The 26,745-nt window shown below is 34.6% G+C and overlaps 1 protein-coding gene across 2 annotated transcripts; it reads left to right on the top strand.

The window, feature by feature from the left end:
• The first annotated feature begins 1,360 nt into the window (after positions 1 to 1,360).
• On the top strand, positions 1,361 to 25,353 carry LOC142610380 (ubiquitin carboxyl-terminal hydrolase 5). 2 transcript variants are annotated; one of them, XM_075782190.1, is made up of 15 exons: positions 1,361 to 1,626; positions 3,203 to 3,457; positions 5,928 to 6,072; positions 6,183 to 6,242; positions 6,353 to 6,448; positions 9,208 to 9,238; positions 9,347 to 9,627; positions 14,782 to 14,922; positions 15,006 to 15,176; positions 21,318 to 21,575; positions 21,668 to 21,816; positions 22,327 to 22,905; positions 23,678 to 23,954; positions 24,290 to 24,519; positions 24,875 to 25,353. In XM_075782190.1, exons 1-14 carry the CDS (start codon positions 1,487 to 1,489, stop codon positions 24,470 to 24,472), a joined length of 2,766 nt encoding a protein of 921 aa, XP_075638305.1. In that variant the 5' UTR covers positions 1,361 to 1,486; the 3' UTR covers positions 24,473 to 24,519; positions 24,875 to 25,353. The 2 variants fall into 2 exon arrangements, with proteins under 2 accessions (XP_075638305.1, XP_075638304.1); XM_075782189.1 differs by having other exon boundaries at positions 9,208 to 9,627.
• Positions 25,354 to 26,745: the final 1,392 nt, after the last annotated feature.

The raw sequence follows: 26,745 nt of genomic DNA, 5'->3' as shown, positions 1-26,745 counted from the left end.
ACATTGAGTTTATTATAAGACAATTAGTTGTTTAGCTTGCGTACAGATTGTCAAGGTGAATCAAGTTTTTTTTTTTTTTTTTTTTGTCTCTCTACCTTATTTAATTTTCTTCTTTCTATTTTAACATGGTATTAAAGTATTAATCGTTCTTTCTCTAAGTTTGCGTATTTGTGCACCTTATGACATTGAATTTAATTTGCTAATAAATCACGTAATTCCACTTTTCTTACGTCACCATGAGCATTGACTTTAGAGCCGACACTTGAGATCTAGATTCATGGAAATTTTGTCTATATCTAGACTCCCCAAATCTACATTAGGCCTTTAAGACTTGTCCTTTCAACGTTGCTTTGCTTACACCCTAACACATACTTCCTAGTATGAAAACACCCTTCACATGTCTCACATGTGTTTACATTTGATCTTTACCATAGAAAAATTGTTTTGAAGGGAATTGAAATGTTTGTGTTCAAACAAATGAATTTTCTAGTTAAACATGGTGAAACCACTTCTTCTTATTTATTTATTTATTTTAATGTGAAAAAACTCTTGTATTTGGCTAGTTCTTATCGATCCGAGGTAATTGGACATGTTTCATGCTTTTTGTTGACTTTCCAAGTCAAATTAAAGTTTTCTCAATTTTCTTGTCCAATTGAATAAGTGCATTTCAAGGGGCAAAATGCATATGGTAGTGACACCCATTATTCGAAAGAGATTCCAATATGTAAGAGACATTCCTCATGACTTAAAGTTTAACAAATTAACAATATATATATGAGCTCAATAAGTAACCAACAGCTCTAATTCGCTCTAATTTTGATTTAATCATTTTAAATAAAAATTTTTAGGATTAAAAATGACACTTAAATTTATTTAGAATCGAAATTTACCCGGTTAAATGGAAATAACAATTAATTACTAAACTTTTTCACTCAAACCATTAATTACTTCACTAAACTTTTTCACATATATATATTTATTTATTTTTTTTGAAAAATAATTATAATATGCTAATCCTGCAACTTGAACCCTTTTCTCCCTAGACCCCTAAGCACTTTGTATATGAGGAAGTGCCAATTAGCTACAAGGGCTTTGACACTTTTTCACATATTTGATTTAATTTTTTTTAAAGAATGTTAAAAGCCATAACATGAAATTAATATAATCTAAACTCCATCATTTCAATAAATAAAAAAATTCTAATATTTTCTCATTGAAAAACTTAAATAAAATATTACTTTAAAAAAAAAAAGATATACGGGTCTAGTTCGGGTTTATAAGCTCTCAACCCGTTTTATGAGAAAATTCGGGTCTGGATTAAAACCACATTTAAAAACACTTCCCTTTAGCCATTTCTCAGCTTAGTTTATCCTTACCACCTTGTTTGGTTACTGAGAAAACGAAAAAGAAAAACACAAAAAAATTTTCTCACTCGCTCATTCGTTCACTCAGCAAACTGAGATTTGAGGCGAAAAGAGAGAGTGCAATGGTGGAGGTGTCGATGTGCTGCAACGCGAGCAGTACGGAGCTGACGCCAGAGGAAGAGAGGATTACGATCCGTGACATTGCTTTGGCCTCCGAAGCTAATAGCAAAGAGGGCGACACTTTTTTCTTAATCACTCAGAGGTGAATTTCTCAAATTTGTAATTTTGTTTTTTGTTTTTTTGGTTATGAATTATTTCAAAATTTCAATCTTTTTGGAAAACACTTTTTTGGTAGAAAATCGAAAGGATTGTAGGAATATGAGAGTTGTGAAACCAAAATCCTCAATTTCAGTGTGGTCTTTATGGAAGAGGAAAAAAAAAGAGTGAATTTTCAGTTTTTTTTTTTTTTTTTTTTTTTTTTCAGTTTTAGGCTTTAGCTTTGGTTGTGAGGGTTTTTCGGTTGAAATGTTTGTGTGTTTGTAGCACTCTAGGGTTTCTATTCAACATTTGCAAATTGGGTCTGCCTCAAATGCAGCTTTTCTGGTCTCATAAGAGTGGGTGGAGGGTAAGTTCATATTCATGGGTCCAAAATCCACTGGGTGTGTGTAAGTTTGTAACTTACTAATAAAGAAAAAAAGAAGTTTAGTATGGTGAGGGACACTTTCTATATGTGTTGGGGGCTGTTTTTGCCCTCCTTTGCCCATTTAATGGGACAAGGATGCTTCTGGGAATGAGCATAAGCTGTGTAGCTCGTCATCGTCAGGGGGGCAAATGCCCCTGAATTACAGGACAATTGGTTCTGGCAAGTGGGGTCGGTTGCCTGTAGGTTTTATTGGCTAGAGGCTAGTCCAATGGGCTCTTCTTTAGAAAGGTTCCCTATGCTATCATAGAAAAGGGGTGAGCTCACTGGTTCAAGACTCATGGAGTGCATGTGTAACTTACCACACAAAAAAGAAATGCTACGTTGGGGTGTTTTATCAATGGGTGAGTTCTGGTATTAAAAAGATGCGGGTGAGTTTGTGTGTTGAAGTCTCATTGAGTGTGTGTGTGTAACTTACCATTTAAAAATAACAACCCCACTATGTTGGGGTGTTTTAGAGTTATTTGTGGAGAAATTGGATATAATTGTTGTAGCTTTATATTTGGAACATAGCTTGCTATTCTAGAACTTGGATGTGGCTCCATGGCTTGAATTTTGTTATAGATGAATTAAAACAAACTGGTTTTTTTGAGGGGGGTGGGGGGGGGGTCAACACCTGTTCCTTCATTACTTCATATTTCATGTTTTGTTCAGTGTAGGTTAAATATATGGTGGGATTCATGGGGGTAACATTGCTCCTTTCCATGAAGCCATCATGTCCAATCTCTTTGAGGTCCATTTTGGAATTTGGTCCTGATGTTACCTTAACGATGTGGAGGAATTTTTGAAATGAAAAGCCTCTCATACAATTAAAGCCCTAAAATGCAAAGAGCTTTGTGGCTTAGCAGCACTTCCTGAACTCCCCCAGAGGGAGAACTTGAGTTCAAATCCCCCTCTTCACCACTTGTTGTAAGCCGAAAAAGAAGAACGAACAATTAAAGCCTTAGCATTAGCTGTTACCTTAATGATGCAGCAGTTTATTTATTTATTTTCAGCACTCAATAGCTAGTATCTTGTGGTATGTTTTGCTGTCTAGTCTGAAATTCCTTGTGTGCTGGTCCCAATTTTCTGTCCTTTTAGATTTGGGTTATATTAAATGCGAATATATTTTTATTGTGTTTATAATTGGTTTCTACAGATGGTGGCAGAATTGGATTGAATATGTGAACCAAGACCAGCCAAACAATGCAAATGATGGATCCTCATTGATTGATCATGGTGATTTTGTCGGTTCAAGTTCTCTAAAGAGGCCTGCTGGTATTGATAATTCTGATTTAATATATGATACAGCATCTGAGAATTCTCGTATGGTTATTGAGATTCACGATACTCTACTAGAAGGCCGTGATTATGTATTGCTTCCGCAAGAAGTTTGGCACCAATTATATATTTGGTAAGTTAAGTGGGAATGTACAAGATTTTGGATGTGAGAATGTCCTTCCATAATTTGGTTCCATTTTTTCTCTGTAATTCTTAGCATTATGCTATTTCATATTAAATGAAGATGGTTAGCAACATATTTTATGTTAGTTTTCTTATGTTGATTGCTATTACAATAAAACACTAGCATCATGAGTAGAAAATATCAGCAGGCTACTTTTTGATCAATCAGTGTATGTACTTTTTGTCTTGTTTTATAAAGGAATGCTGGAGAAAATTCGTAGCATTCCTTTCTGGTCTATTGGAAAAACTAGAATGAGTAAATAGTTTCTTGAGCTGTAATACACCACTGATATAGTGTCAATGATCTTCGGAATGTAAGATATGTTAACCTTTCATTGATTGAGGGTAAATATAATTTTTTTTATGAATGTTCTGATATGTTAGAAAAACTGTAAACTGGAATGATTTCTCAGTTGAATCTAGAGTTTAGCCATTTTTATGTGAAAAGAGCTCTAAATTTAGCAAGGTCCCTCTTGATGACATTGTGGTGAACATATATGATGTAAAGGTGCTTGATCAATCCATAATCATCTCTATGCATTTTTTTTTAATTGGTATCTTACATATGCTCTTAGTGGGTTTTGCACCCACAACCTCACTCTTTATCCCATTATTGTGGGAGGAAGAAGTTCTATTTGATTTAAAACTCATTGGCCATAGTCATCTCTACATAATGCTATAGACTAATTAAAATGATCCTCTATCCTCATAAATATAGAGGTTTCATTTGCAACCTCATGCTTTTATTAAATATAAGTTTGCTTGAATAGATTTTAGCTCCCTTTGTGTAGTTCATAGTTTCAATTTGATTCCTACAATCTTGATTATTTCAAACAAACCATTTGATATGGTCCAAATTGTGATGGAACCAAACTTATGAAAATCTTATTCAGTGGATTTTTGTATGAAGTGATATACTATCTGGTTGATGTGGTACTAATGGAGACTGACATGGCACATATATGACATGAAGAACATTCAACAAAATCCTTTGCAACCCCCAATCACTCTGCTTACATCTCACATGCTTTTCTCTCACTTAAATCTCTCCATGTTTGCTTATTTGGTTGAAATTCAAAGTTTAGTGGATCACTAAAAATTGTTTTCCTCAGACTGATTTATGAAATCCAAATTAAAATCTGCACTGACTCATTTCTCAGATCTGTGTCTCTCCTTTTAATCCTGATTAAGTGAATGCAATTGAATAGTAAAGGAAAAGATTGCATAGGAGAAGCATCTGTCAAGAACCATTTCCGTTTATTTTACTCCAGATTTCTCCATTGCCTCCATTTCTTGCCTGGATTTCTTCAATCTCTTTCCTTTTCTCCTTTGTCATATATATATATATATCAATCCATTGTTTTGCCTCTGTCACCCACTGCTCTCTATTTTTTCATCTATTCTCCCTTCCCTTTAAATTTAAAACAGAAAAAAAAGGAAAACGAAAAAATATCTTGCAATTGAATTGTAAAAGAAAAGATTGCATAGAAGAAGCATCCGTCAAGAACCATTTCCGTTTATTTTACTCCAGATTTCTCCATTGCCTCCATTTCTTGCCTGGATTTCTTCAATCTCTTTCCTTTTCTCTTTTGTCATATATATATATTAATCCATTGTTTTGCCTCTGTCACCCACTGCTCTCTATTTTTTCATCTATTCTCCCTTCCCTTTAAATTTAAAACAGAAAAAAAAGGAAAACGAAAAAATATCTTGCAATTGAATAGTAAAAGAAAAGATTGCATAGAAGAAGCATCCGTCAAGAACCATTTCCGTTTATTTTACTCCAGATTTCTCCATTGCCTCCATTTCTTGCCTGGATTTCTTCAATCTCTTTCCTTTTCTCCTTTGTCATATATATATATATATATATCAATCCATTGTTTTGCCTCTGCCACCCACTGCTCTCTATTTTTCATCTATTCTCCCTTCCCTTTAAATTTAAAACACAAGAAAAAGGAAAACAAAAAAATATCTTCCTTCCACAACCTTATCTTTTCAATGCCTTATCCATTTGAATTGAACTTTCAGTAGAAATTATGTACCTATTTTAATAAAAGAAAACTTATATTTTTATTCAATGCATAAGATGAAAATTAAATGTTAAATTTTTTAATTATTTCCTGATGTGGCACATGCCATGTGTCATATCAGCCAAAAGTAGCCACGTCAGCAATTTACATTGGATTTGTAACTTCGTTTGACAGAATGATGGTACAGTAATAACTTAAAAGTTTTAAGAACTTTATTGCAACTTTTAGATTTAGAGGGACCAGGTTGAAACCATCCTTAAACTTCAAGACTAAATATTTTACCCATGTTTAATATGAATGGATGAATCTATTAAAACTACTTCTTGTATCTTCTAGTCTATCATTTACATTAGTATTAAGGAGACAATTATAGCCTTCTGCGTGTCTTAGGTACGGTGGCGGTCCAACACTAGAACGGAAAGTAATCAGTTCTGGTCTTTCTCAGACAGAGTTGGCTGTTGAGGTGTATCCTCTGCGTCTTCAGTTACATGTGATGCCAAAAGGTGACCGTTCTACTATTAGAATAAGCAAAAAGGTATAATATTGAGACCTCATTGTTTATATGACTTCCTTTTAGTGTCTGTTGCACCTCTTTTGTTACAAGGTATAAGCCTATTGAATTGTGTCTTCAAACTTGGTGGGCAGGAAACCATTGGAGAGCTTCATAGGAAAGCCTGTGAAATTTTTGATCTTAACTTGGAACATGTAAAGACTTTATATATCCTATTTACATGTATAACTTGTAGTCTATTTTTGATAAATATTCTTCTTTGGGAATCTTTTCTTTCAGTCTCAGGAGTATTACTCTGTTGTAGGTGTGCATTTGGGATTACTATGGCCGTCGAAAACATGCGTTGATGAATGACATGGATAAGACGCTTGATGATGCCAATGTACAGATGGATCAGGATGTAGGTTTACATTGCACACTTGCTATCCTTTTATGACTACTATGTTTTCTCTAAAGAAGTCACTTAGCATATGAAATAAGATTTTGCATTTGATGTAATTGCTGTTGAATATCTTTTTTTTTTGATAAGTAAAAGTTTATTGATCTCAAAAAGGTGAAACACCCTAGTACACAGGGTGTGTACAAGGGGTCAAACAATCAAGAACATAAATTTAAAATTCATCCTTGCTTTTGTGAGTGATGAAGGCTAATTTTTTTGTCTTGTCCTTTTAATTGTGCTTAGAAGGCTCTTAGATAATTCCAAGTTGCTTACTATATATGTTTGTTATGGACAATTTATAATAATATATTCAATAAGTGAAAAACTATTTATTGTATTCTATATTAGGCCAAAAATGGAACAGTGAGCCATGCAGTTGATATCAATTAGACTGGTCATGTTCCTGGAGGTTTGAAACATCCCAGATAATGCGCTTCCTCTTTTGAGCAAGTAATGGATGGATGGTTGAAACCTGAGTGCTTGGTTTTTAGATGGCTTTTTTTGTATTAGACTTTTTAGTTTGTGGTTTTATGATATTTTTGGAATGATATAAAGTTTTGATAGGTTTAAGATCAATGTTGATGTGGTAGGGAGGTGGTTGTTAGAAAAAAGTCTTGTTGGTGTCCATTTATTCCTTAAGATAGAGGAAACTCTTGATCTAGATACTCATAGGGCTTGGTCATTTAGGCTGCAATAAAAAACGGTTGTCAAATGGTTTTGGTGATTCAAAGTTAAGATTCTTCTTTGCGTTTGTGAGCGTTGAAAGTTTTTTTTTCTTGAATTTATCTTCTCCTTTAAATTGTGCGTAGAAGGCGGTCATACACTTAAGGTTGCTTACTCGATACTCTTGTTGTGTTAGAAATTTCTAATAATATATTCAATAAGTGAACATAATTGATGTCATTTAGGCAAATGGTCTTGTTCTTGGAGGTTTGAAGTGTCCCAAATAATGCCTTTCCTCACTTTTATGCTGACATTCTTATCAAATTATAATCATAAGTGGTATTTAATGCTCACAGAGGCCTAACCACCACCATCACCCCCCCAACACACACACCCAGTGCAAAAAAAAGGCAAAATTCAACTTATTAATTGTTCAAAGATGTCCCGTGATAGTCATGCTAATGCAGCCGGAACATAATTGTTATAAGCTTAGTTGCCTCATTTATGCTCTGTTATTCTCTGCTGCTCATTACCAGATGCCCCTTGATTGATAGTCATGTTGATGCAGCCCCAGCTTAGTTGCCTCATTTATGCTCTGTCACTCTTTGGTGCTCATTACCTGTGGTATTCAGCACAACTCTCTGTTGATGGTTAGCATGCCTCCCAGTGTTGGTAAAAGCACACTTTATGCGCACTTTAGTGTAAAGTGGGAAGCTCCAAGGATTGGCTCCAATGCTTTTTGCCTCTAAAGTGAGGCACATTCAAAGAAGCACAATTTAGGCACAAGAAAAGCGCTTTTTCAAATAGCTGAAAGCGCTCTTTATTGAACTTTTTTATTTTTTTATTTTTTTTATTTTCCAAAAAAAAAAAAAATTAAAACTGAAATAAAACTATAGGATCTTGAAATTATTGATATAACCATTGATTTGGCATATTTTTAGTGTAACTTTTCAAAAAAAAAAAAAAAAAAAAAATTTTGAGTGTAACTTGTGCTAAAATCCACAACCCCTAGTTCTTCTCTATTTTTATTTTCATTTTTTCTTGGTTTTTTCTCCCCGAAACAATAACCCACCCAGCTTCTCCTTCTTCTTCTTCTTCTTATTTTATTTTTTCCCTTTTGAATATCTGCTTGGTACCAATTACCATACTGATTTGTCCTGATATTCTTAGCTCATTCATGAAAAAAAAGGTATGATGTATTATATTTTTGGTAATTGTTTAGTTACTTTAGTAGTTGATGTTGAACATAGTAGATTGATTCTTAAAAACTTGTAATTATTAAGTGATTAAATTATTAAATAATATTAGTAATTAGTCATAGGGAATTATGGCTATAGGAGATTTAAGAAAGGATATTACATGGAAGTACTCATATCTGATTCAAAAAATTAAAATGACTTGACTTGCAATTTTTGTGTTAAAATTGCAAAAGCAGGGCTTATGTAAATGTTTTTTTTTTTTTTTATTAATATGATAATTTGATTGTTGTAGTTCTCTTTAATAATTATTTTTAAATTTATTAAAATTTTCTTTTAGAATGTATGCTTCACTTGAATCAGGCACATGCTTGCGCTTTGCGTCTAGGCTCCAAGAGGCCTTTGCGCTTAAGTGCGCCTTGTGCTTTTACCAACACTGATGCTGCCCGACATTAGCTTGCAACATCTGAACACTTAGTTTCACGAGGTGCAGACTATTTATGAAGCCTCTTTATTAATGTGCATTTGCCAAGAAATGGTCTATTTCTTATAATTTGTATTAATTTTGTCATGGCTGGTGTTTTTCCTGCTGAAGACATTATCTGTAGAGTCATCTTTACACATGAGCGCACACACTGTTACAAAAACACCAAAACAGTGACAGTCATGTAGTTCATGTATGCATTAAAATTTGAGAAAGTCACATACAGTAGAAGGTGAAATAGCCTCACCCCCTATAATAATCATTTGGCTATTTTTCCTTCTGGCTTCTATATATTTGATGATGGCCATCTAGTTAATGCCGTACTTTTCTGGTTTTTAACAGACATTTTTCTTTTGTTCTTTAATAATTTAAAACAGATTCTGGTGGAGGTCCTTAACCATGTGAATGGTACTGCACTGGCTGGTTCCATAACTTCTATTCAGGACAATGGATCTTCACAGAGGGAAGCTACTTCTTTTCTTATAGAGCCGTCTAAGTCAAGCTTATCAATTGCAGGAGGCTTGTCCGCCAGTAAGGGTGCAACTAGAAGCAACGCGATGGAGCTGCCACAAATTACTAACCTGACTTCTCCAGTAAGAGAGTCGGATAATGCATACGGTACCAGCGGCGTAAGTACAAGGGGTGCTACTGGTGGTTTGACTGGGTTGATGAACCTTGGGAACACTTGTTTTATGAACAGTGCAATACAATGCCTTGTTCATACTCCAGAGTTTGCTAGATATTTTCGAGAAGATTATCATCAAGAGATCAACTGGCAGAACCCTTTGGGCATGGTTGTAAGTATCATATACAATTATAAAAGTTATTACTTATAAAAATAAATTAAAACAATTTTAAATGCGAAATAACTGATCTTTTGGCCAGTGAGCTTTAGCTCAAATGACACTTCCTCCCTTTGTAAGAGCAAGGTGGAGCTTGAGGTCATGTGTTCAATATCCACTGGGTGCATGTGTAACTTACCTATATACAAAAAAGTTAAAGAAAATAGGAAAAATTGATCTTTTTTATCAAAGCCTGATTAATGATTATAAAGCCTTTTGAGATTTTATGTGAAAGCTAGAGTTTGGTGTCTAAGGCATTGTAGGTTGAATTTATTGGATCAGTTTGTAGGGTTTTTGTTTTGTTTTGTTTTTCCCATATATATATATTTATTCTTTTTGATAGTTTGGTAAATAATTTTTGGTCTTCAAGGTGCCTTTATTTGATATTTTTTAAATACTACAATTCCATTAAGATCCAGTACCCTTTGTGGCTTTGTTAAATACAAGTCCTGATGCCTCATGTTTTATCATTCTCGGTGTGCTTTGTGCATGAATTATTATGCTCACCTTTTCTTTTCTCTTTATAAACGAAACACAATGCAGCCATCAGTCATCAGAATATGAATTAATATGTATTTGACTTTTTGTTTAGAAGGCACTCACGTTTGAGTTTAGGTTTAGATATAGATATTTATTGTTGTGTGGATTGCATCACTGTTGAAGTAGGTTGTTTATTTTATTTTTTTAATTGTGTTGATTGCATGGTTCTATACTTTTTACTTTTTTATTGTTTTTATTTTTAATTTATAATTCTTTGCTTTGCATCAATGAGAAAGAGTGAGTTGATTTAAGTTGAGAGAAAAAAAAAGGTTGAGAAAATCCAAAAATAACTAAAATAGAAGTAGATAAAAGTCATGTCAATTAAGGAAGTAACAAAAAGTACGACTTTGGATCAAATAGAATGTTAGAAAATAATACATGGGTGACCAACCCTGACTAGTTTGTTAAGGATCCATAGCTGACCCCAAAATTTTGGGACTAAGGCTTGGCGGTTGTCATTGTTGATTCCTTGCTCTGGCTAACATAATATGCTACACTGATGTATTGTGGTACAACTAAATAGTAATAAATTATTTTGAAATTTTGTTCCAAATAAGCTTATTTGAGTTGAGAATTTTACATAGACTTGTGTGGATTTCTATTCCGGATCTATTTTTGTTCTCTAGTGCTAGTACTTGTGAAACTTTGACTTTGAATTCTATAGGTGGATGGTTCTTGACTCTTTTATTATCTTTTATTATTATAAAATTTTTAAGGCCTCGTTTGGGAGGAGGGAATGGAATGGAATGGAAAGGAATGAAAATAATAATTTTAGAATATTCTTCCATTCCCTTGTTTGGGAGTTTTAATGGAGGGAATGGAAAGTCCATCCCCTTGTTTGGGAGTTTAAGTGGGAGAGAATGAAATAGGTAGGAGGGAACATTCATTCCTCTCTATTCCTTAAAACTCAAAATTTTTATTTCCCCTGAAATTGGGAGGGATGGGAGGGAGTGAAATTAGATTTAATGAATTTTTTACTAAAACTCCCAAAATACCCCAATATATTCAACCCTTTATTTTAAAATAGTGGTCTAATAGTAATATTGTCATAAAATGATTTCATTCCATTCCCTCCGTGTTACTCCCAAACAAGATTACTTAAATTCTATTCATTTTCATTCATTTCCATTCATTTATTTTAAAACATTCAATCAAGGTTACTTAATTCCATTCTATTCTATTCTTTTCCATTCATTTCTCTTATTTAAATACATTCCATTCCCTTCCTTTCCATTCCTTTATGATCATTCCATTCCTTTATGATCATTCCATTCCTTTCCATTCCATTCCTTTCCCTTATGAACTTCCAAACAGAGCCTAAGTAATGATATTTTATTGAAAAAGAAGACTACCTCATGGTCAAAGAACATAAAGAAGTCTAAAGAATTATGAAGAATAATGTGATGTAAAGATAGCCACTCTTTGAAATGTACAACGGAAATTCTGGTGGTGAAACTCCACACGTGGGTATCAAACATAGCTCTAAGCAGCCAGTTTTGCAATTGAGTCATCGAACATTTTGCATCTTCAAAAGTATGTCAATTTTTTTCCCCTCCACAAGGTCCACATCAATCATGAAGGAAATATATTCCAAATATGAAGAATGTTTCCCAAATCAATTCCTCCAAGTAAATGGAAGATATATACATATTTTTTTGATAAGTAACGGAAATTTTATTAAAAAAAAGAAAATAGCCAACCCAAGTACATTGAGAATGTACTATGGGGGCATAAATTAAGAACCAAAATTACAATGATCAAGTAAAACAGTAAGGGAAGAACAAGAAAGATGACAAAAGACCACACTCCAATCAAGGATAGTGTGTAAAAAAAAAGACTTAATCTCTAGCGTAGAGCGTTCACATCCCTCAAAGCTTCTAGCATTTCTTTCACGCCAAATACACCATATCAAGCAATGAGGCACAAGTCTCCACAAATCTATGTTTCGATGTCGTCCAAACATGCCCTGCCAAGACTCAAACAACTCAATAACCTTGTGAGGCATAACCCAGTGGAATCCAAACAAACAGAACACCAACGACCACAACTCACAAGCTATGGGGCAGTGAAGAAGAAGATGATCCACTGACTCCCCACAACTCTTACACATACAGCACCAATCAAGAACTAGCACACGTCTTTTGTGAAGGTTATTTGTTGTTAAAATCTTACCTAAGGAAGCAGACCATGAAAAGAAATATGATTGTCCTTGGTAAACTCATTGAATATTGAAAGAACTAAAAACATAACTTCACAAAGCATGAGCTAGAGAGCAATGCTTCAATAGATGATCTACTATCTACAACACCATCCTGCTAAAGTAAAACCTCTCTTCATGAGATTCTCACATCTAAGGATCTTACCCCAAGATGTCCGTACAAAAAACTCTCCTTGGAGCCTTAACACACCAAATACTCCTCCAAGGGAAAGAGACTGCACTAGTACCATGTAAGACAGTGTAGAATGCATGAATATCAAACTTACCACTCCCATTCAATGTCCAGCTCATTCGGTCACAACCTTTTCTCATAGAAGTGTATGTTTAAAGAAGATATACGAAGGAATGTAACAATTCCAATTCACAATCATTAAAATCTCTATGAAATCTTTCTCCCCAACTCCGCACCTTCCCCATTTGTGATTTATCTGACCAACAATCAATGATTGAATTGATGGATCACTGTCTAATGAGCATACAAACAACTCCGGAACAACTCCTTCAAAGGATGATTCCAGCACCAATTGTCATTCCAGAACTGTACTCAGTGTCAGCACCTACATCAAAGGACACAATCTATTCGATCCTACTCTAATACATTTCCATAGGCTACAACCATGGGTCCCTTTAGCAGGTTTTAATATCCATCCCCCCATTTCTCACCATATTTTGTAGCTATTACCAATCTCAGTAAATTTGTTTTCCATCTTGAAGTGCCATAACCATTTCCAGTTTCCCAAGAGAAACTTGGGTGGAAAATCTCCACTTAGACCCTTTTCCATCCTCCCTCATTTCCACCACACCAAACAAGAGAAACTCTCATTTTGCATCCTCCCCCTTTTTTAGCCAACCTAATGGGACTCTGATGCCAATTTTGATGTAGGATCCTTTGGAATTCAGCACGAAATTAGATTTCTTGATGAGATCATGAAGGGATCTTGAATAAGGTTTGATGTTTAAGGGTTTAGGTAATGAAAAGATTGGATCTTGAATATGTTTGATGGTTGTTTTTCTTGTGTTCTATGATTAGATGGCTGTGATGAGTGGTCATCCTTTCTCTCCTCTTATATAATTTTTAGATCTTTGTACTTTCTGTTGATTTCCATCCATCCTTAGTACACTACCTGTGTACTAAGAAGGCTTGCTTGTTAATTTTTCATCAATAGAGTTCCATAAGACGGGAGTGGTTGACTTTTTCCATTGTGCCTGGTCCATATTGTGTATCTCTGGAAATTCATGTGTATATCTTTGGTTGATTTTTTCCCAGTTTATTCTATTCAATGTAGGTGATGGTCCTAAGGTAAAATTTTGGCATGACTTGTGGTGTGTGATTGTCCTCTTAAAGAAGCCTTCCTGGAGTTTTATGGAATTTTTCATGATAAGGAATCTTCTATAGCTGAGATTATGCATTTCCCTAATGGGATTCTAGATCAGTCTAGGATTAGGAGTTGGAGAGCTTGACTGCTTTTATGCATTTAATTCATTCCACCTCAGTGAAGGGTGAGGGTCTTGATAACCTCTGTTGGAGGCTAGTCAAGAGTTGGGGTTTTGAGGTGCATGAGTACTGCCATTCTCTTTCCCCAGCTACTGGCATGCCAATCCCTTGGAAGTTGGTGTGGCAATCAAAGGTTCCTTCTAGGATAGCTTTCTTTTCATGGAGTGCTGCCTCAGGGAAGATTTTATCCATAGAAAATCTACGAAAGAGAAGTATTATTTCCTTAGAATGGTGGTATATGCGCAAACAGAGTGGGGAGTTGGTGGATCATTTGCTTCTTCACTATCCCATAGCTTATGAGTTATGGGCAATGGTGTGGATTTTGTTTGGTCTTCTATGGGTTATGCCACAGAGAGAGTCCTTGATTTGTTGGCAGCATGGCAAAGTACCTTTGGTATACATTGAAATAGAGCTTTTTGGAGGGTTGTGCCACATTGCATTATGTGGTGTCTTTGGCATGAACTGAATGTGTGATGTTTTGAGGGTAGTGAACGGACATTCTTGAGATTTTTTTTGATACAAGACATTCTTGAGATTAAATCTTTCTTTTTTCACACTTTACTGGATTGGAGTGTTGCCTTCAAATCTCCTCCCTGTTATTCTTTATTAGATATGCTTTAGCATTGTAATTTGAAAGTTTGAATGTACTGCTCCCTACGTACACCGCTGGTGTACATGGGATATATTTTTGGTTCAATAATTTTTCTTTACTTATCAAAAACAATATGTCACACTTTCTGGTAGATATTCTTTCTATTGAAATAAATTTGTGGAGATGAAAATTCTATAATGAGTATAACTTGATAATAGTGCTATTATGCTATTATTCTTGTGAATTGATGTAGTCGTTATGTAGGGTGAGCTAGCTCTAGCTTTTGGTGAGTTACTTCGAAAGCTGTGGGCACCTGGACGGGCACCAGTTGCTCCTCGATCCTTTAAAGCGAAGCTTGCTCGCTTTGCACCTCAGTTTACTGGATACAATCAGCATGATTCTCAGGTTTAGTGCTTGACTTGAAGCTTTTATTCGTTCCATGGTTTCCATGCAATTTGCATCAGTAAAATGGTTTGTTATTTTGTCAGGAGCTTTTAGCATTTTTGCTAGATGGTCTTCACGAAGATCTGAATCGTGTCAAACACAAACCTTATATGAAGACCAGGGATGCTGATGGCCGACCTGATGAAGAGGTTGCCGATGAGTATTGGGCAAATCATATTGCTCGTAATGATTCTATAATTGTTGATGTGTGCCAAGTGAGTATAACATTGATATATTTTAAATCTAAATCTTGAGTGTAGTTTATGGTTTTGTACTTTTTTACTGTATGCAAGCGCCCTCTTTCTGGAATCAACTATTCTTGTATGTCTTGCTATTTTTGGGGATGGGTTACTTGGACTCCAGGTCAAGCTTTGGGGGCAAATCTCTTGCTTATAGGTTGCAGGCAGAGTTCTTCCACTTATTAAATAATATTTTCACCTTTGACATACTCTGCACTGAATGTATAGCGCAGTCTATCTTCGGTATCCACTGATACTAGTCCATGTTTATTTCTCATGTGAGAAATTTCGACTTTGAAGAACTTAAAAAAAAAAAAGGTTGGATCTTGGGCAATGTCCTTGCTTAGATCTTAAGCTTCACTAATAGTGAGACACCATCAAACTTATAATTCTAACCAAAATTTTTCTGGTTCTGCTTAGATTTTCTGCGTCCATTCATTAATGTAGGATAACAATTGCGCTTAAACAAAAAAAGAAGAAAAGAATAACTCACACCAATCTTTTGGATTCCCATAAAATGGCAAGGAAACTTATCAGAATTTAAGGATTTGGTAACTAGTTTTAAAAAAGGCTGTTATGTAACTTATGGTTAGGCTTTTATTAGTATTTGATGGTTGGACGTTTGGAAACTAAAATACAGAGGTAGAAAGTAAAAAGTTAGAGAGAAGACAGAAAGAATCTAACATTAAACAGGCATAAAATCTAAGGTCTTTACGCATCTTAACCTAGATTTTGTCACACATTGACACATATCAAACCATTCACCAAAGGAACTAAATTGCTTCTTTGTCATTGCATCCTCAAGATGTTTTTTATTGTTTTTTGTTTTTTTTGTTGATAAAAATGAAATTGTATTAATCAAAGATCGAGGTACACTGGGGGTGTACATGGGTAGCAGTACATCAAACTCTTAAATTACAAAGATCAAGCATTTTTAAAAATTAGAACATGGAAAAAGATTAAAATCCGATAAGACACAATGTGGTACAGCCCTCCACAGATTTATGCTTCGATGTCTACCGAAAGAACCTTGCCAACTTGTAAATAAATTAGTAAGATGTTAATATGGTGACAATATAGATTTGGAACCCAAGTAAACGTGTTCTGGAAGCCAGTAAAACTGTCCTATCAGACCTACTGAAAACCTTAATTGAATTTGTAGGATGATTCTTTAGGGTTTTGCTTTTCTGGATAGTAGTCTTGGTAGTCTTGTCAAAGACCTCCATCACATTGTAATTATTGTTTTCGGTCTAGATTCTAGATATGGTTTTAAGCCTCTCAATGCTAGTATTTGAACTTGGTTGACATTGGTATTGACTAAAAATATTCTATGAAATCACTTATAAAAAAACAATATTTTATGAAATCTTATGCTGTAAGCAAGTTGCAGTAACTTGTATGTGTTTCCTTCTGGCACCAGTAAGAGCCAATTTCTTTGGATGTTTATACCATTTAGTGAGTATTGTTCATTGGAGGAAATTTGCCAGGAATAGAGGTTCCATTTGTCTCCCATTGTTTCTAGGATATTCAAGCTTTCTTGTTATAGTAATGTCTCTCAAAATAGAGGAGACGGTGCTGCTTATTCACTCTAGAATATTCAAGCCTGTTGTCCATATGTCATTCGAGGTAATTTTCCAGGAATAGAGGTTCCTTATGTCTTCTATTGTTTCTAAGATATTCAAGCTTACTTGTTATGGTAATGTCTCTCAAAATAGGGGAGAGGGTGCTGCTTATTAGCTCTAGAATATTCAAGCCTGTTGTCCATATGTTTTCCTTCATTTCTTCAATATTAAACCTCACAAGTTTCTCACACAAAATCAGTATTGTTTTTATTTTATTTTATTTTTAATTTTGAATTATATATAAAAAGGTGTTGTTTATCTTTACTGTTGGCTGTGGTGATGACCCTTCGGATAATTTTCTATCAGAAATCTTTAAGGTTTCCTGGTTTCTTATCTTTTCATCCCCTAGGAAACTGTTTGGACTCGATTTTGGAAATGATTCTAACTGTAAATAACTTGATTTAAAGTCAGGTTGTCAGCAGTCCTTAACCAGATGTTTTCCAAAGATAGTCTGTACCTTTGCACAATATGTACTCTTATAAAACGAAAATTCTCTGCACAATATGTTATTTTGTACAGAATACATTTCGAGATGGATTAAGCTTATTATTAGCCATGTTTTTATTAGTTGGTGCAGACTCGTTGGAGTCGGACTTTGAATTTGAGTATTCAAAGCCAGTATATCCAAATTTAATCCAAAATCCAATGTGTTTTAGAATTTTACATTTGAGTTTGAATATGACTGAAGGTTCGAAATTCAAATAGGCATTATGAATTTTTATTTTCTTTATGCATTTAATGTAATTTGGGAACTCTATTTAAAGGGCCCAAAGTAAACTATTGTAGATAGTTGATTATGGTTTATAAAATTTGGGTTCGAAGTTTTCTTTTGGTGTTTGGTGGTGACTCCGGGTTTCCTACCCTTCTCATGCTTGGTGGTGATTCCTAGGTCCTATTCTTTTGTTCTTCTTTTGTTTCCTCAAACACCAAGTTCCCTTTTGAGAGTTCACTGTCCGGCATTATTGTGTTTTTTGTTCTATGGTTACTTCCTGTTATCTTTCGCATGCTTGGTGGTGATTCCCAGGTCCTATTGTTCTTTTGTTTCCTCAAACATCAAGTTACCTTTTGAGAGTTCATTGTCCTGCATTATTTTGTTTCGTGTTCTACAGTTACTTCCTATCAATAATACCTCCATTAAAATTATAAAAGAATTTAAATCGTTATAAATTTTACAAATCAGTTCAGATGAAGCTTGGCTGAGATAAGTTGAAATTACGTTGTTATAAGTGCCCCTTATCTTCTTCTCAAAGCCTCATAACTTTAGTAGGGTTGATGAATGAAGCTTGGCTGAGGTAAGTTGAAATTACCTTGTTATAAGTGCCCCTTTGAGTCTTCCTCACAAAGCATCACGGTCAGATTCTTACCTTGGATAACCTTATGCTTCGGGGTTGTCCTTTGGCAAATTGTTGTTGTATGTGCTGTTGTAACGTGGAATCTGTGGATCACATGTTACTTTTTTGTCCGTTAGCTCATTCTTTGTGGATGTATATGCTTCGGCTGTTTGGGATCGATTGGGTCATGCCAGGATCAGTTGTGGACTTATTATTTTGTTGGTATAATTGGCTTGGGAAGCATTGTTTTGATATTTGGAATTTGGTCCCAAATTGTTTATTGTGGACCATTTGGACCGAACGGAATCGGCGGTCTTTTGAGGATGAGGGGAAAACTGTGGTTCAGTTATTAGAGCTTTGCCAACGGACCCGCTTTGACTGGTCTCGTTGTTGGGGTTTCTCGGATTGTTTTACCCTTATGGATTTTCTTTCGTCTATTAGAATAGATTAAGGGCTGCTTCTATCTTTTTGTTCATTTTTCCTTTGTTCACTACTATGAACTTCTTGTATTGTTCTTGCTTTTCTTTTATTAATAATATTCTCTTCTTACTTATAAAAAAAAAAGTAAATGAAGCAAGACATTCTGATTGTAAATCTAACTTTCCAATGCTTATTCTCAAGTTCTAAAGTTTCAAGAAAATGGCTAATCATTGGTTTATTCTTTCTACAAAAATGAAATATTCACAATATACGAGTAATATTTTAGTGGATAAAACTAGAAGTAGAGTGATGCTAAGTTAGAAATTTGGCATCACATTCTAGAATCTAAAGGTTTTTGATTAAGTAGGACTAAAACAGAGTATATGAAATGTAAGTTTAGTAAAAGTAGAAAAAAAAAAAAAACGAAGGGGTGGTAAGACCTGATGGCCAAGAAATACTAGAGGTCAAACAATTTTGATATCTTGGATCAATAATCCATAAAGATGGAGAGATTGAAGAGGATGTCAATCTCCGTCTACACTAAAAACTGACTGGTGTCTTAGTCTGATGATAAAGAACTATTATTACAAGTGGACGGACGCCATAGGATGAAACTATCTCAAAAAAAAAAAAAAAAGATTTCTCTTTAATTTGAAATCTTTTCCTATCAAAAAAAGTAAGAGAAAAAATACATTTTAAGTTAAATGGAAAATTGTATAACACTGCTTTATGACCAACTATGCTCTAAGGTACTGAATGTTGGGCGGGCTATTAAGAAGCAACATACTAATGTATTGATTGTAGTTGAAAGGAGAATGTTAAGATAGATAAGTGGAAATACATGGAAAGATAGGATTTGAAGTGAGGAAATCTCCTTAAAGATAAGGAGGGTAGCCTTTATTGATGAAAAGATGAGTGAAAGTCGCTTGAGATGATTTGGTCATGTTTAGAGGAGAGCGATTAATGCATAGGTAAGAAAGAGTGAGTTGATCCAACTTAAGGGAATGAACACAGGTAGAAGACGACCAAAAATAACTTTACTAGAAGTAATGAAAAATGACATGTCAATTAAAGAAGTAACGGACTTGTTTAGCATAGAGTATGACTTCGGATAAATTAGAGTGGAGGAAAATAGTACATGTGGCCATTCCTGGCTAATCTATTGATGATCTATAGCCGGCCCCAAAATTTTGGGATTGAGGCTTGATTGCATAAACATTATCATCTTGTAGAAAATGCAAGTGTAATAGTGAAAATGTTGACAATTTTTTCCTTCATTGCCCGGTTGCTTTGGAGTTGTGGGATATGGTTTTTGGTTTTTTTGAAGTTTGTTGGGTTAAGCCAATGTCTATTGTTGGGCTGCTTGCTTGCTGGCAAGGTCGTTTTGGTTGCCACCGTAATGGAGATATATGGAAGGTTGTTCCTCTTTGTTTGATGTGGTGTATCTGGAAGGAGAGAAATAATAGGTGTTTTGAAGACAATGAGCATTCCATGCCAGATCTCAAGCTTCTATTTTTTCGAACCTTACTAGATTGGTTCTCTGTGTGGAGAAACCAATCTTTTTCTTCTATTTTGGATCTTCTTGACTTTTGTAATGTCCGTTTTTAATTTGTTCCCCCCTTATACTTCTTGTGTACTTGGGTGTCTCTCTCTTTTTGATATCAATGAAGCTTTATTTACTTATAAAAAAAAATTATCATCTTGTAGAAAATCTAGAAGCTAAAATAATATGATCTTTATATTATTATATGAAAAGTTTTTATTACAGTATTGTGCTTTAGCCTATTGTTTAGTATTATGGTTCAATTATGATCTATTCAGATTTCTTGCCCTGATTAATGTAAAATGCTTCGGGCTCGTTTGGTAGTTTTGTTTAAGTATTGTTGTTCAAATTGATGTAAAAACCGTGGTTTAAAAAGTGTTGTGAAGACACTTGTTTAAAGTACTTATATTGCAAAAAATTTGTTTGGTACCGTATTTCAAATAACATTTTTTTAAATGTGAAAAAATATAATTGTGTGTTTGGTATGTATATATGTCATTTTTACAATAGTGATGGTTGTAGAGTAAAAGAATACTATTTTATTTAAGGAGAGAGAAAAAGAGAAAAAAAAGAAGAGAAGGACAAAGAGGTGGGTTTGTGGGAGAAAAAGAAAAAAAAAGGGTTGAAGCATGAGAGAGAGAGAGTTTGGTCTTGTCAATGGGCCTTACTATTTTCAACTTATTTACAAAAAGACCATTTAACATCGTTACTTGAAAACTGAAAACTAGTATAGATGAGTTTTCAAAATTCATGTTTGAAACACCCTAATTTGAGAATTTTAACTTAAATACCCATAATTAAACATTGCTACCAAACATATTTTTTTTGGGCCCATAGTTTTAAGTGTTTAAACATTGAAAGCTGTTGTTTGAACATCTCTACTAAACAGGCCCTTAGAGTCAATGATCATAAGTTCAAATGAAAATTTCTTCCTTGTAATAGCAAGGGGGAGGATCCGGACATGGGTTTAAGATCCACCGGGTGTGTAACTTACCAATAAAATTGTGAAAGGCTTAGATGAGGTTCAACTAGTACTATTTATGCCTCACTTTTTCTCACATTAGATAAATCTCTTAATCACATCCTGCCACAGAGCATGCTGTTGATTTTCATTGTTGTCATCCCCCCCCACCAAACAAAATTTATTTCACCTGCCTACTAATGCTTTTGAACTTATACATCTAAATTGTCTCCATTACAGGGCCAATACAAGTCAACGTTGGTGTGTCCAGTATGCAATAAAGTCTCCGTCACATTTGATCCATTCATGTACCTCTCCTTACCTCTCCAGCAGACCATCACCCGCAATATGACAGTAACAGTTTTTACTTGTGATGGAAGTGCCCTGCCATCTTCTTGCACTGTGACTGTCCCCAAGCAGGGACGTTGCAGGGACTTAATCCAGGCCCTTAGCAGTGCATGTTCCCTGAAGCACAGTGAGAAGCTTTTGCTTGTTGAGGTTTGCAGCAGTAAACATTCTGAATTTGTGTGTATGTGGCTTAATTTTTATATGTTTAATTGGATTGAATTATACAAATGTTTTGTTCACAGATACGAAACCATTTGATTCAAAAGTTTCTAGAAGATCCTCTGATAATGTTGTCCACCATCAAAGATGATGACTACCTTGCTGCATACAAGATGCCAAAGTTGGTGAAGAATACAAAACATCTTCAGTTAATACACCGCCGTAGAGAACAGTATGTATAATTTCATGACACTATTTTAATCAGTGACAGAGATAAATTGGGCTGCTTTATCTCTATCTTTTATCTAGTGTTCCAGAAGGCAGGGCCTCCAGAAAACTGGCAGTAGTTATTGAGTCCATCAATTTTTAAAAATTATGTTGGCTGCTTTAATTACTACATCAACTGCTTTATGCTTTTAACTATCATAGATATCCTGAAGAAACAAATAGTTCCATAGTTAGTCAAGACTACAGTTTCTCTTTTTCATTTTTTCTGTGACCAAAATTGTCTTTAGTCAAATGGCATCCCAGTCTAATTTTAGTTTTCAAAAATGAAAAAACACGGGAGGAAAAGAAAAATGACATCCTGGACCAAAAGGATGCCAGGTGGTGGGTGAAATTGATCCAATGCTAACATGTTATCAGTTTAGAAAAATACCAATTTCAAGAATTTTTAGTTTATATGGTGGGTTCTTGTGTTGAGCCACTTTCTAATTTGTTCTTGTATATATTTGTGTCTTAGGGAAACAAATGATGCCCAAACTATGTCAGGGTGGAAGCCTTATGGAACACCTCTTGTCTCATCAATCTCATGTGATGATGTAATTACAAGAGGTGATATACAGCTACTTGTTCACAAAATGCTTTCTCCAATGGCAACAACTGAAAGCCGAAGAAAAACTGATTTTTTTGATACTAGCATCTCTATTATAGCAGCATCAGACCAGAGTCATGATATCAGTTCTGGTGAAGCATGCACTGATTCCTCTATGTCAAATTCAATAAATAAGGAAAGAACTAATTCTGAAGCAGTAGCATTACTGAAACTACCTCTTCAGTTGGTTGATGAAAGCAATGCTTGCATTGATCTTTCAGTGGGAGAAGATAAACCTGTTAGACTGTCCTCATCATCAACTTCGATACTAGTTTATGTTGACTGGTCACAGAAGCTTCTAGACAAGTATGATACACATTATTTAGAAAATTTGCCAGAAGTGTTTAATGGGCCTCCTAACAAGAAAGCTCGTACTGAACCTCTCTCCTTGTATACATGCCTGGAAGCTTTTCTGCGTGAAGAACCCCTGGTCCCTGAAGATATGTGGTTAGTTTCTTTTTCTTTTTCTTTCTACTTATTCTTGGTGTTGTCATTGTCAATGTAAATGTTGTTGTGGGTAGGCATGTTGTTCATGACGGACTTTGATTGATATGGTGGTGATCCTACCTAAGGGTCAAGAATTCAAGATTGATATATAAACTGTTGATCCAACAAAATTGTATTTCTTCTAGTTGGTGGATTGCATTACTGACCAACATTCTTAGTTGTTCAAAAGAATGTTACTTTCTATTGCCTTATGCAAATAATGTTTACTGTCTTAAGACAAAATTCAAATAGAAATAGGGGTATTGAGACTGAATTGGTGAATATTGATGGTTTCAACCTTTCAACCTTTTGGGGAGCAACTTGCCCCTTTGACTAGTGCCTTATGATTGTGGTGAAATATAAGAAAATGTGGCTCTGACTGTTAGTTAACCTTGAAACACCATGTGAATTTGCAAGTCATGCCTTGCAAATTTAATGAATGCAAAATGCTTTCCTTGGTTACTTAATGGAACAGCTCTTAGTTTGTGTTCTCAGATTTTGTGTTTTGCTCAATCATTTTTTGATAGTGCATAAAGTCTTTTTGTACTTTACGAAGCATCCTTGAATGAAGAATGTTGGGTTTCCACTACTTTGCACTTGCTATTGATATTCGTAGTCTAAAATTCTTATATCAATATCTAAACTGTTTGATCAATGCAAAAATCCTTTTGAAAGAATGGCTACCTGTTGAACAGCTAAACACTAATCTGATTTGTTTGTGTATCTGATGAAGGTTCTGTCCTCAATGTGAAGAGCGACGACAAGCAAGTAAAAAGCTTGATCTATGGAGGCTTCCAGAAGTATTGGTCATCCATCTAAAGAGATTCTCATACAGCAGGTCCATAAAGCATAATAAGTTAGAAACCTTTGTCAACTTCCCCATTCATGACTTTGACTTAACAAATTATGTTGCGAACAAAATCACATCCCGACGGCAACTCTACGAACTGTATGCTTTAACTAATCATTATGGTGGCATGGGTAGTGGGCACTATACTGCACATATCAAGGTCAGTGAAAAAGTTTTGTACCTTTTTCTCAAAGATTTCATCATTTTCCCCCCTCCAAAGATCAGCTGCTCTCTCAGTTGCAAACTATTGTGGTTGACACTGATTTGGGTGTTGCTTTACTGATCATTGTTGATGCCTAGTGTCTTTGTTATAACGAGTACATATAAACCTTTAGTCCTTCACCTTTATGGCACACCATTGTTTTTAGTTCAATTTTAGCCTGCAGATGTGGATAAGCCTTTCTACCAACTAACTGTTCAGTTTACTTTTTAGTGGACTTTTTCTACTTTTTCCAATATTTCGTCCTGATATATACTCTTTTCTATTAAGTGCAGCTTTTAGATGAGAATAGGTGGTACAATTTTGATGACCACCAGGTATCACCCATACATGAGGAAGAAGTAAAGACAGCTCATGCATATGTCCTCTTTTATCGAAGGGTCAAGAATGATGGTACATCTGCTAGCAATGGGGCACAGTCCTGTGCAGGCGGCAATCACATTAGCTCTCAAAAATGAGTCCATGGACAAGTATGATTCTCTTCAAACAAGAGAGCATTACCCAGGTGCGCATGCATTAATTTTGTAACTTTTCTTTGAATTATGGAACCTTACAAGCCTTTGGCTGAAATGATTTCACACACATATTTAGCTTTGAGTGCTAATGCTTGCAAATTGTCTGTCTTGAACTTACATTTTGAGATTTTAGTACAATTTTAAAAGCAAGTGGCAATCATATTATGAGAATAAGTGGAATGTTCTTATCTGGCCTTGATGTACCAAGCAAACAAAAAGATAAGAAAAGAGGAAGGGCCAGGATGTAAATTTTATGCAGCTGTTGCTTCTAAAAATATTGAGTTTTAGTTGATGGATTTTCATTGATATTTTAGTAAGTTCTGGCTTATGTTTGGCATATTGCAGATCCCTAGGCAGTTTACTGTATTGATGTGGAGTCTGATTCTAGTGATGGTTATGATGGCGTGTTAAGTAAGCATGAAAGAACTAGTCCTTTGTGGTTTTGAAGATGATTTTATAGTTTCACAGCCGCAAGGCTGCTCAAGGATTGATTGGTCATCACATTACATGTCAAGGAGCCTCCTAATTCACTTTTGCGGGACAATTTAAGCGTGGCATCTAAAAGACCTGAGGATTATACTACTTTAATTTGTAAAAACATACCAGTCTGTTTGTAAGCCCATGGATGAACAATCATCTCTGACTACTTCCTGGAGTATGAATTGTTTAATACTGCAAAATCTCACAGGGGGTCATAAAATCAATCACTGTGGTCAGTTTGGTAATTTTGAAGTTTAGGAAGCATAAATTCCAAACAAAATGTAATTGTAGAATAGTTCGATTGACAGGATCTGGCTCAAAGAGGTCTATTTTTTTGGTTTAAAGGATGATTCTTCCCTCTCTTACCTTCTATAATTCTCAAATGGATGTGGTTGTGGACCTTGAATTGCAATTGAACTGAATGAGCAGAGTCGATTTACTTTGTATAATTTATTTTTTGTTAGTCTTTTAGGTTACTTTGTCCATTTTGTGTGCATGTGGTAGAATGTGAGATCATGTGGGGGTAGTATACGTGCTCATGAATTTCAATTGGAGATCAAAATGAGATGGTGTAAGGGTTGGAAAGTAGGTGCAGAATATATATATATATATGTGTGTGTGTGTGTATGTGTGTGAGACCTAAAAATAAGTTGTGAATAATTCTTTGCTTTTTGAGCTGTGTGTGTGTGTGAGACATAAAAATAAGTTGTGAATAATTCTTTGCTTTTTGAGCAGGTTTGGCAACATTCTAGTCTGGCAATTTGCACTTCATTAATAAGGGAAAAATGGAATGGAAGTTTATTGAAGTAACTTATCACTGCAGAATGCTGTTACATTTCTAAAATGATTTTAAAAAGAAAAAGAAAAAGAAAAAGAAATAGTAAGACTACTTTAGAGCAGTCACTTACCATTGCTGGTAGGATCAATCGTGGGCCTAAGAGGTAGGGGTTTAACCAGTTGCAGATGTTGGCGATTCGAGTCTACTTATCTCTAAAAATAGATTAACAAAGGATCGAACTGTTTCATTTTTTTTTTGTTTTGGATGAACCGAACTGTTTCATTGCTACATTTGCACATATCACACTTATATACTAAAGTGATACATGCTTTAGAATAAAAAAAAAAAAAAAGGCTTTCAAACCATTATAAATGAGGTAACTACAATGTTTGATTCTTTTTTTTTTTAAGAAATAATTACAACATGTTGCTAACCCTGCAGCTCGAACCTTTTTTCTCCAAGACCTTCAAGTACTTTGTACATGGGGAGGTGCTAATTCAGCTACAAGGCCTTTGGCTACTACAATCTTTGATTCCACTACTCCATTGAATGACAACCCAAAATTCACTTCATAGAGTAATATGTCATCCTTATTTCAACTAAAAGATATGATGAATCTTATCTGTTTAAAAAAAAAAAAAAATCAATAGGACCTCAAATTCTTTATTTAATAATTTATTCTTTCAGTTTCTAAATAATAAAAAACAAAACCTCTTTCATAAAACGAGTAATAAGCAAAATAAATTTTTAGGATAATTACATAAAGGTAAGTTGTACATGGTGTCTATCTAATTATTAAACATCTTTTCATTCATAAGTGGAATTTTGATTTTGAAATTAAAAAAAAAAAAATCATAAAACGATTTATTTATGGCAAAAAAAAAATCCTTGAAATAACTTGGGGTTGATGGTAAAGCAACTGTTTTAGATGGAATGAATGGTGATTGAGATTGTTTGA

The sequence above is a fragment of the Castanea sativa genome, chromosome 9, assembly GCF_040712315.1.
Source record: "Castanea sativa cultivar Marrone di Chiusa Pesio chromosome 9, ASM4071231v1".
Classification (NCBI taxonomy): domain Eukaryota; kingdom Viridiplantae; phylum Streptophyta; class Magnoliopsida; order Fagales; family Fagaceae; genus Castanea; species Castanea sativa.
Note: the sequence above shows the minus strand (reverse complement) of the source record. Positions and strands in the feature narration are given on the sequence as shown.

What these genes read in the sequence shown, in the direction of transcription:
- LOC142610380 (XM_075782189.1), top strand. Translation starts at nt 1,487, where the DNA reads ATGGTGGAGGTGTCGATGTGCTGCAACGCGAGCAGTACGGAGCTGACG. An exon ending in TTGATCTTAACTTGGAACAT is followed by an intron (nt 6,243 to 6,352) that starts GTAAAGACTTTA and finishes ACTCTGTTGTAG; the next exon opens with GTGTGCATTTGGGATTACTA. An exon ending in CTGGTCCCTGAAGATATGTG is followed by an intron (nt 22,906 to 23,677) that starts GTTAGTTTCTTT and finishes TATCTGATGAAG; the next exon opens with GTTCTGTCCTCAATGTGAAG.